At 46.8% G+C, this 10688-nt stretch overlaps 1 protein-coding gene across 1 annotated transcript; it reads right to left on the bottom strand.

Moving 5' to 3' along the window:
- Positions 1-6459: 6459 nt before the first annotated feature.
- LOC146021296 (olfactory receptor 5AR1-like) lies at positions 6460-7395 on the bottom strand. Its single transcript, XM_083155089.1, has one exon. It carries the CDS (start codon positions 7393-7395, stop codon positions 6460-6462), a length of 936 nt encoding a protein of 311 aa, XP_083011215.1.
- Between the last annotated feature and the right edge of the window lie 3293 nt (positions 7396-10688).

Here is a 10688-nt window from a genome sequence, read left to right as displayed (position 1 = left end):
GTACCCCCCCCTTGAGGAGGGGTCACCGAACCCTTACAACCAGGTTTGAATGGGAAGGTCTTAAAGAACTCTGCTTTGAGCCTGGGCGCATGTAACAATCGCTCAGGCACCCAAGACCTCTCCTCTTCTCCGAACCCCTTCCAATGGACCAAAAATTTCAGTTGACCCCGAACAACCTTGGAGTCCAATATCTGTTCTACTATGAATTCCTTGTGCCCTTGAACGAGGACTGGTTCGCGGTTGGAAGCAGGCCCTGATTGGGAAGCCATCGAGGCTGGTTTAAGAAGAGAGCAATGAAAGACATTATTGATCCGCAGTGTTCCGGGGAGCTGCAACCTAAACGCCACCGGATTGACTTGAGCAGTGATCAAAAATGGGCCGATGAACCTGGGCCCTAATTTGGGACATCTCTGGCGAAGCTTAATGTGGCGAGTAGACAACCACACCTTTTGCCCCACTTGGAAAAAACATGGTCTCCTATGTTTGTCAAAAAAAATTTTTGAACGTGCTGAAGATTGCCTCAGAGCCAAATGAACCTTTTGCCACGACTTCCTAAGGAAGGACACTGTGGAGAAGGGCGGCCGAGAGGAATCCCTCGGAACAAAGAAGGAGTTGCACTTGGGATGGAACCCGAAATTACACAAAAAAGGTGAGCTTCTGGAGGCCGCATGATACGAGTTGTTATAAGCAAATTCAGCTATAGGTACCAGTTCGGCCCAATTGCTCTGACATTTGGAGACGAAGCAGCGTAAATATTGCTCCAATGCTTGGTTGACCCTTTCGGTCTGCCCGTTGGACTGTGGGTGATGCCCGGAGGAAAGACTGACCTGTATTCCTAAACCGGAACAAAAATTTCTCCAGAACCTGGCCACAAACTGAGATCCCCTGTCAGAAACAATATCCAAGGGAAGGCCATGGAGTCTGAAAATATGCGAGATAAAGAGTTGTGCCAACTCTTTGGCAGTAGGAAGTTTACGCAAGGGAATAAAATGTGCCATCTTGCTAAAGCGGTCGACCGTGACCCAAATGGTGGTAAAACGAGAAGAAGAAGGAAGGTCGACAATGAAGTCCATCGAAATATGGGACCATGGCCTTTCGGGAATGAGCAATGGCAGAAGAGTACCCACTGGTGATGACCTGGGAGACTTATGTCGAGCACATACCGGACAAGAAGAGATAAACAGAGCAACATCCTGTTTTATGGTGGGCCACCAAACCGCCCTAGACAAATGCTCAAGGGTCTTGGTAACGCCAGGGTGTCCAGTGACCCTACTGGAATGAAAATCCTTGAGGACCAAATTTCTGAGGTGTTTGGGAATAAACAGTCTATTATGTGGAGTCCCCTGAGGAGCAGAAGGCTGAGAAGCCAGGACACGGGAGGCCAAGTCCTGAGTCAGACCCGCAAAAATGACAGAAGACGGGACAATGGGCGTATCTTTGAGTCCAGTGCTCTGACAAGTCTGGAAACTACGAGATAAAGCATCAGCTTTGACATTTTTGGGGCCGGGTCTGAACGTAATAATAAATTGAAACCTGGTAAAGAACAACGCCCACCGGGCTTGTCGTGGGTTTAATCGCTTAGCAGATTCGATGTAGGCTAAGTTTTTATGGTCGGTAATCACAGTGATGATGTGTTTGGCCCCTTCTAACCAATGACGCCACTCCTCAAAGGCCCACTTAATGGCCAACAATTCGCGATTCCCGACATCATAGTTCCTTTCAGCTGAGGAGAACTTACGGGAGAAGAAGGCGCAAGGATGAATCTTCTGATCACGAATGTCCTTCTGAGAAAGGACAGCTCCAGCCCCTACATCCGAGGCGTCAACCTCCACAATAAAAGGAATTCTGGGATCCGGGTGATGTAAGACAGGAGCTGAGCAGAAGGCCTTCTTTAATTGATGAAAGGACTCAACGGCCTGTGGGGACCAAATTTCAGGATTGGCTCCTTTGCGAGTAAGTTCCACAATGGGGGCAACAATGTCAGAAAAGGACCGGATGAATCTCCGATAATAATTGGAGAATCCTAAGAATCTTTGGATGGCCTTGAGATTGTTAGGAAGAGCCCAGGACATGATGGCTTGAACCTTGCTGGGGTCCATGGAAAAACCCTTAGGAGAGATGACATAACCCAGAAAAGAGACTTGAGCAATTTCGAATTCACACTTTTCGAGTTTGGCATATAATTGATTTTCACGCAACTTCTGAAGAATCAGGCGGACGTGTTGCCGATGTTCAGAAAGTGACTTGGAAAAAATCAAAATGTCATCTAAGTAAACCACAGCAAATATTCCCAGGAACGGCCGAAGTACTTCATTGATAAAATCCTGAAAAACTGCAGGAGCGTTGGCCAAGCCGAACGGCATTACAAGATATTCGTAGTGACCTGAATGTGTGTTAAAGGCTGTCTTCCACTCATCTCCCTTTCTAATCCTGATGAGGTTATATGCTCCTCTAAGATCAATCTTAGAAAACACCACCGCTTCCCGGATTTGATCAAACAACACAGAGATGAGTGGTAACGGATAGGAATTTTTTACAGTGATTTTGTTCAAGGCCCTATAGTCTATGCAGGGACGCAAAGATCCATCTTTCTTTTCAACAAAAAAAAACCCTGCACCTACAGGAGATTTAGAAGGACGGATGAATCCCTTTTCGAGACTCTCTTTTATGTATGAATCCATGGCCTGGGATTCAGGTTCTGAGAGGGCATATAGACGTCCCTTAGGCAATCTGGCATTGGGAACTAAGTCTATAGTACAATCAAAGGGACGGTGAGGGGGCAACGTATCAGCTTCCTTCTTGGAAAACACATCGGCAAAGTCTCTGTAGGGTATGGGTAAAGAAGAAAAAACGGGAAGGACAAGACGAAGAGGAAGAGAGAGACAGTGATCAGAACAGGAAGAGCCCCAACGTACAATTTCTCCTGTGGACCAGTCGATACTGGGGTTGTGCTTTCTAAGCCATGGTAACCCTAGGACGAGTGGCGTGAGTGGACAGTGAAACAACAAAAAAGAAATCTCTTCAGAATGAAGAGCCCCCACCGAAAGCTGGAGAGAAGGGGTGCACGCGGTAACACTGCCGTTGGCGAGTGGCTGACCATCCAGGCCACAAACCGACAATGAATTGACCAGGGGAATGGGCTTGAGCCCCAAAGAACAAACCAACCCCCTGTCAATAAAATTGCCGGCTGCACCGCAATCAACAAAGGCAGTGGTAGCGACAGTGCAGTTGTTATAAGTGACAGAAACCTGAATAATGATCGAGTCTAGGGGAGAAAAACAAGATAGGCCCAAGTGAGTTTCCCCAAACCCACCTAGGCCCTGTCTTTTCCCGCCTTCAACGGACAGACCACTGCACGGTGACCCTGACCACCACAATACAGACAGAGACCCTTCAGCCTCCTACGATTCTTTTCTGCGGCAGATAAACGTGTGGTCCCAATTTGCATGGGTTCGTCACAGACAACCTCCGAGGTCTCCCCCAGTGATGTGGAAGGATATACCCCGGAAACCCTCTCCCTCTGGCGTTCCCGGAACCTCCGATCTACCTTTATGGCTAACTCCATAATTTCATCCAGGGAGGTCGGAGTAGGGTAGTGGACTAATGCATCTTTTAACGTTTCAGATAACCCAATGCGAAATTGGCTACGGAGTGCTGGGTCATTCCAACCAGAATCAATGGCCCACCTCCTGAATTGGGTACAATAAGCCTCTGCGTTACTCTGACCCTGCCGTAGTGCCCTCAGGTTGGCTTCGGCTGAGGCAGCACGGTCTGGGTCGTCGTAAAGCAACCCCATGGCAGAAAAAAAAGCATTCACAGAGGTAAGGGCCTCGGACCCTGCGGGAAGGCCAAACGCCCAGGTCTGGGGGTCTCCTTGTAGCAGGGAGATGACCATTCCCACACGCTGGGATTCTACGCCGGAGGAGGCCGGGCGGAGTTTGAAATAAAGTTTACACGACTCTCTAAAGTTAAAAAACTGGGAACGTTCCCCGGAAAACCGGTCCGGGAGACTTAACTTGGGTTCGGGGTTTCTAGATGAGGATAAGACCCCTTGTACCCGTTCCTCTTGTGAGTTTACCCGGAGGGTCAATTTCTGAAGTTCCTGAGTAAGAGTATGCATCTGCCCTGCCAGAGCGTGATTAGCAGCCTGCTGGGCCGGATCCATAATGGCTGACTGAAGGTTCGGGTGAAGTATGGGCCGGCTATAATGTTAGGAACAGGGAGATCTCGCCTACCCTAACTCCGTTGTCACCCCTTGGAATTGGCGGATGCGTGCTAAGCTAACCTTCACCAATAATAGCCGCGTTCGTGGGAGCCCGTTAGTCAGGCTCCCACCCCGATGCCACCTGGTCTTACTGGAGACAACGCAACCGCCAAGGCCGGAGGTAAACAAGGGGAAATCTACCTAAAAAACCAAGGAGGCGAGAACCACCCTGCCCCACAGAGGGGGATGTCAGTGGATAGCGGACTGGGCTGGGACCCGCGGTGCTAATGCTGTGGACAGCAGGCCAGACAAAGTACCGTGGCCAAATTGACCGGTATCACAATACACAAGGTGTACCCAGGTGCTGAGCACACGGTATGCTGACACAATCCAAGATGTTGACGGGTGTAACAATACACAATATGTTGACACAATAAGAACTGCTGACGGGTGTAACAATACACAATATGCTGACACAATAAAAACTGCTGACGGGTGTAACAATACACAATATGCTGACACAATATAAACTGCTGACGGGTGTAACAATACACAAGATGTTGACACAATCAGAACTGCTGACAGGTGTAACAATACACAATATGCTGACACAATATAAACTGCTGACGGGTGTAACAATACACAAGATGTTGACACAATCAGAACTGCTGACAGGTGTAACAATACACAATATGCTGATACAATATAACTGACAATAAGGGAGGAAAGGAGTGAGAGACTCCAAACTTATCTGACACCAAGATATCAGCAAGCAGACGCAGGCAAGGTTTCTGGAGGCAGCCAGGAACAGGGACTGGAAACCAGGAACCACGGGTGAGCAGGAGCCTGGAACCGGAAACACTCAGGACGCCAAATCAGGAGCTATAGCCGGCGTCTGAGTGTCCCAGTGTCCAAGTTTAAATAGCGCGCCAAGCGCTACCCTGACGCTGCGTGCGGCGTCATGCACACCCCTTCCTCCCTGCGGCCGCCAGGCGTCCTCCGTCGCCTTGGCAACCGCTGCGGCAGGGGAGGAAGGGGTTGTACGCCGGCAACCTGACTGTCTGCCGGAAGCTCCCGGCTGATGACGCGACGGCGTCGCGGTAACCCGGCAACCGCCGGAAGAACAGAGGAGACTGCCGGGCGAGCGGAGGCGCTGCCCGTGCAGCTCCTAACACTCACAGAATGAATGAATTTAAAGAATTTATTATTGACAGTTTTACACATGGTTACGTTCATGTTTCTACTGTACCTCTCTTACTAGTCCTTCTACTGTATATTATTATTTAGCTAAATATGGAGTTTTGAGGCCTTTAAAAGATCATGTGGTCCTAAATGAAGAAATTATTGGCACGCTACACCACTTATCGCTCATCTATGAACTTTTGAAACAACTAGATTGTGCTTAGATTCACTAAATTAGATTTAGGAGGACCATATAATCTTGTCAGACATCATGGTGGAGACAAACGGAAAATAGCTTTTTTGCACCTCACATGGGAATTTAAAAAAACATATGTGATGATATTTTTTGGAATAGTCAAAGCCTATTAACTTTTTTAAAGCTTCGTCATTCATGTCTTGGATGAGATTTTAGATAAATTCTTTAATTATATGCCATAATCTTTTCATCCAATGTGGTTTGGTTGACTACTACTCATAAGCTCGCAAACAGATTTGTTTGTCCTTTTCCAGTAATAGATGCAACATCTAAGGACTGTTGAAGCTGAGGTGCCACACACAATGATGGATGTCCATTCTGTTGTATATTTCAAAAGTTAAGCTGGCATCTTCTTCCACCACAATTGCATCCATCCAGTAAAATTTAAAGCAGATGGAATATATAGTTCAAAGTATTCTAGATTATCAAGACATTTCTTCCTGTTCAGTGGAAAATCTGTGGTTTGGAGAAAAAATCCTATTAACCACAAAGCAACATTTCCACAAACCTTCTATCATCCAACAAATAATGTTTTCGTCATCTCAACAGCATGGTTGTAGTGTCAAAGTAGCATTGCGCACTCTGATGCTTAACTGCTCCTGCATATCAAATACTGTACATGTTGAATTTTACTTTACAATTTTAAGTCAACACTGATTAGGAAAATCAAGCAGAGTTAAGATGTTTACAGGGAAGACTAAATTTTTTTTCAAAACCAATTCCAGGATTCTTAATCAACACCATCTATTAATGTTTTTTTTTTTTTCAAATTTGTCAATTATCTGTCTACATTATTATTCTTTTGTGTACATTTCTATTAGCAGGACAGGTTTCCAATTCTGAATTTCAAGAAAGCTTTTTTTATATCATTATTCCTGAGTGTATAAATCATTGGGTTTAGCATTGGAGTAACAATAAAATAAAATATAGCAATTAATTTGTCTGTTCCGGCTACAGAGCTTGACCTAGGTTTCATGTAGGCGGCCATTGCTGAGCCATAAAATATTGTCACAACCGTCATGTGAGACCCACAGGTGGAGAAAGCTTTCCGCTGCCCGACTGAAGATCGAATTTTTAAGATACTTGCAATTATTTGAACATACGATATTACAATAAATGTCACTGGTGCTATGAGAACAATCACACCAAGAACATATATAATAAATTCCATAAACATAATGTTTCCACAGCCCAGTGATAATACTTCTGGCATTTCACACATAAAATGATTTATTTCATTGTTACCACATATATCTAAACTGAATATAAGGGACACGTAGGGTATAGAGTTAATAAACCCAGACAGCCATGTAGCGATGGCTAGTCTGTCACAAACCGTCTTACTCATGATTGTGGTATAATGTAGTGGATGACATATAGCTACATAACGGTCATAAGCCATAATAACTAGTATAATACACTCATTTTCACCTAAGGACAGAGCAAAATACATTTGTGCTGCGCACTCAGCAATTGAGATAGTTTTCTTTACTGACATCAGATCTTTCAGCATCCTCGGCACAATAACAGATGTATAGCAGAGATCCAAAAAAGAGAGGTTGCCCAGGAAGAAATACATAGGGGTGTGAAGGCTGACATCAGACAGAATCAGAACAATGATGGAGATATTCCCAATTAATATGATCATATACACAAGCAGGAAGACAAAGAAAAGAATAACTTGTGTCCTGGAATCACTGGAAAGTCCAAGAAGATTAAATTCTATTGTCACCGTATTATTGTTCCCATGCATTCTTTCCAACAAAATTGAGAAAATAATGTACTGTATGTTATTTAGTTGTGTAAACAGAAAACTTTCCAAATATCTTCACGATATATCACAACAGACAAAATGTAGGTAATTTACATAACATCAACATGTATGTCTAGAGCGCTAGGGGCAGTGCTTGTGTGTGGTGCACACCAGCAGCCACTACGGTGAAGGGATGCCGCCCTCCAATATAACCAAGAGAAAAGAGTAGTACCGTATGGGCGCTTATAAGTACAAGAGAAACAGTTAATAAAATGTATATTTTTATTACGCACAACATTAAATGAGTACTACACAAAATTATCTAAAATAATATATGCATGCATATACGTAAACATGAATAAAAAATTGATTGCCAGGTATAATTACTGATTTTTTTCCTATCACCCAGGGGTGACTACAGACCAGTGTGGCCAAAATTGTTGTAACTGGGGTACTTGTGTAGTTTCACGGTGGCAGTTACGTAGTCAGCGTAGCATCACTGTCAGAACGAGCGTAGTGTTCCTGTGGCCAGCGTAGTTAAAAGTAGAGTAGTGTTTCCGCAAGCATCCCTGTCAGAATCAGCGTAGCGTATTGTTCCTGCGGCCGCTTAACGTAGCCAGTGTCCCTGTCAGAATCAGGGTAGCGTACTGTACCCATGGCCAGCGTAGTCAGTCAGCAGTAGGCAGTACATTATGCGTAGTCAGTCAGCAGTATATATTGTGTCAGTTATGGCTGCAGACAAATTAACTATTTTTAACCTGCCGCAGATGGAGGAGGAGTCGGTGAATTTCTTGCAGCTTCACCACTTTCTCCCTGAGACCTAGACGTGTCCTAATGGCTGTCATGTTCCGTGAATCTGGTGAAGGTCCAGCTGGAGTGCTTAAATATAGGGTTGTTGCATGGACAACAGATCAGGATGAGACCAGCTATTAAAGTTACAATTTTTAATGGAAAAAGTCTGGCACAGAATAATGATGGTGATGAAACAATGATGATATGGATGAAGATAAGGATGAAGAAGCTGAAGATGATGAAGCCAATGAGAATGAAGATATTGCTGAGTGAGGTCGTGGCTGCAAAGGACCAGGGATACTGTGCCACGGATGATAACCATTGGGACGTGACAAAACAGGATCACACCTTTGGGGTGTTAGCCTAAATGTCCATTCAGATCCCTATAGGCGGCAATGGAGAGTCTGTAGTAGTACTTGGAATATTTGCAGTGGACGACCAGCAAGAGTAGCAAGGTAAAGCGACTTCACATGAAGAACTGGGAGTCAGGCTATAGCTGGGAGTAGCTGCAGAATTGTCAGGAGATGCGCAGGGAGCTGCTATCTATCGGGCAACATTGTACTGACTGCCGGTGTCGCCCGGGTTGTCAGTATTTATGCGCTGAGATGTGCAATGATTGGCCGGGTTGATGACATCACGGCTAGGCCAGCGAAGAATAGGTTCCAGGAACCAACAAGATGGCCGCCGCCTGTAGGGCGACACTATTCAGCCAACAAGGAGTACTATGCGGAGGCGCTGCAGCCGGCGCTTCCTAACCTAAGACCTAGGAGGATGCAGTCACAATCATGGCGGATCCCGCCACACGCCGCCCGGAGCCAGGATGCCAGAACACTGCAGGCCAGGACCGACACCCGGAGAAGGAACAGGCACCATGGTGGATGACAGAGCACCAGAGCACTGCAGGCTAGAACCGGAACCAGGAGCGGAGGTGAGCGCCAAGGTGGAGGACATAGCGCCAGGGCACTGCAGGTCAGGGACAGCACTGGAAGCGAAGGTAACTGCCATGGTGGTTGTGACAATGGCCATCCATAATACATGTCGTCATTACTGTCTCAGATGTATGATATGGGAAGTGTGAATGTGTTCCTGAAACACCCACACTATCCATGCCAGCCCAAATCGTGGTGGGCACAGCGAGCCCACGAGGGGACGAGTAATGCATCCCCTCGCGGGGCTCGCTGCGTCCTCCGACCTTTTCATACCCTCACTATCCACGTCGTTGTGGAGTTGATTATATAAAGTGTGGCGAGCGTAGCGAGCCACCGAGTCCGAAGCGTGACGAGCCCCAAGAGGGGCCGTGGATTACATGTAAAGTAATCCGCGTCTGCTCACCACACTTCGGGCTCGGTGGCTCGCTGCACTTGCCACACTTTAAAAAATCAACTCCACGCCGACGTGGATAGTGGGGGTATGAAAAGGTCAGGAGGATGCCGTGAGCGGACACGTTACTCATCCCCTCGCGGGCTTTAGGCATTTGCCAGTATGTAAAATGGAGCACTGGCAAATGCCTCCTTTAGTGCTTGATTTGCATCTGCACCCCGTCTTTGGGCAGGAGACACACGCACTACTGAAACCCTAACCCTGTTGGAATGGTTGCTGTACCCTACCGCAATAGTTACTCAGACGCTTCTGCGTCTCAGACAGATGGAGTGCCTCTCTGCCGGTGCCCGCATGATCCCCTCTCCGCTAGAGGGGATCATGCCGGCGCTGTGTGAGAGGCGCTCACTAGGCTTGCCAGGGATACTAGGAACAGAGATGCAGTTCCCGGCAACAGTACGATGAGTAGCTGCCTCATGGGGACACTACGCTGACTACACTAGGCAGCCTTTGGGCTATGCTGAAAACATAGCTTAGGCTCCCGCTGTGAAACCACACAAGTAAGGCAGCCGTTGGGCTACGCTAATAACTTAGCTTCAAACGTAGCGTAAGCTGCAGCCATGAAACTACACAAGTACCGTAACTGGTTTCCAAGAGGAAATGGGTGTTAGATATAGTCCTCTGTGAGGAGTCCACAGTGGTCCCTGGATAGTGAAATGGTAAAGTTAAATGTTACTCACACACGGCACTGCACAGGGTGCATTCAGCATTCCTAATGGATATCAGGGAGCAGGTCAATCACAGGGTGCGGGTTTCCGATGTCCACAGGGCTGTGATTGATGTCAAAGTAGTAGATTCTCTGGAGCTCCCAAAGTGATGGCTCATTGTCGCTCCACAGTACCTGCCTTGATGGCACAGCTGTACCCCCTGCTGTGTGGTGCGTAGCAGGACTCTGTTGGTCTGTGGGAGCCGTATCAGCCGCAAACAGCCCAGATGCAGTGGCACGGCTGTTCTCCCTGCCTTATGGTATGTGACAGGATCCTGTTAGTTTGCAGGAGCTGGATTTGCCGCAGATAACCACAACATTGTGGGAGAGCTGTGATTATAATCACCGTCACGCTGTAGCCCGTTGTTCATTGCAGGCAGGTAATGGAAGAAGCAAAGCTTGCAGGTGTTAATTCCTT

Source organism: Crinia signifera, chromosome 7, assembly GCF_055691185.1.
Source record: "Crinia signifera chromosome 7, ASM5569118v1, whole genome shotgun sequence".
NCBI lineage: Eukaryota > Metazoa > Chordata > Amphibia > Anura > Myobatrachidae > Crinia > Crinia signifera.
The sequence above is the reverse complement of the archived record's forward strand: the minus strand, read 5'-3'. Positions and strand labels throughout refer to the sequence as shown.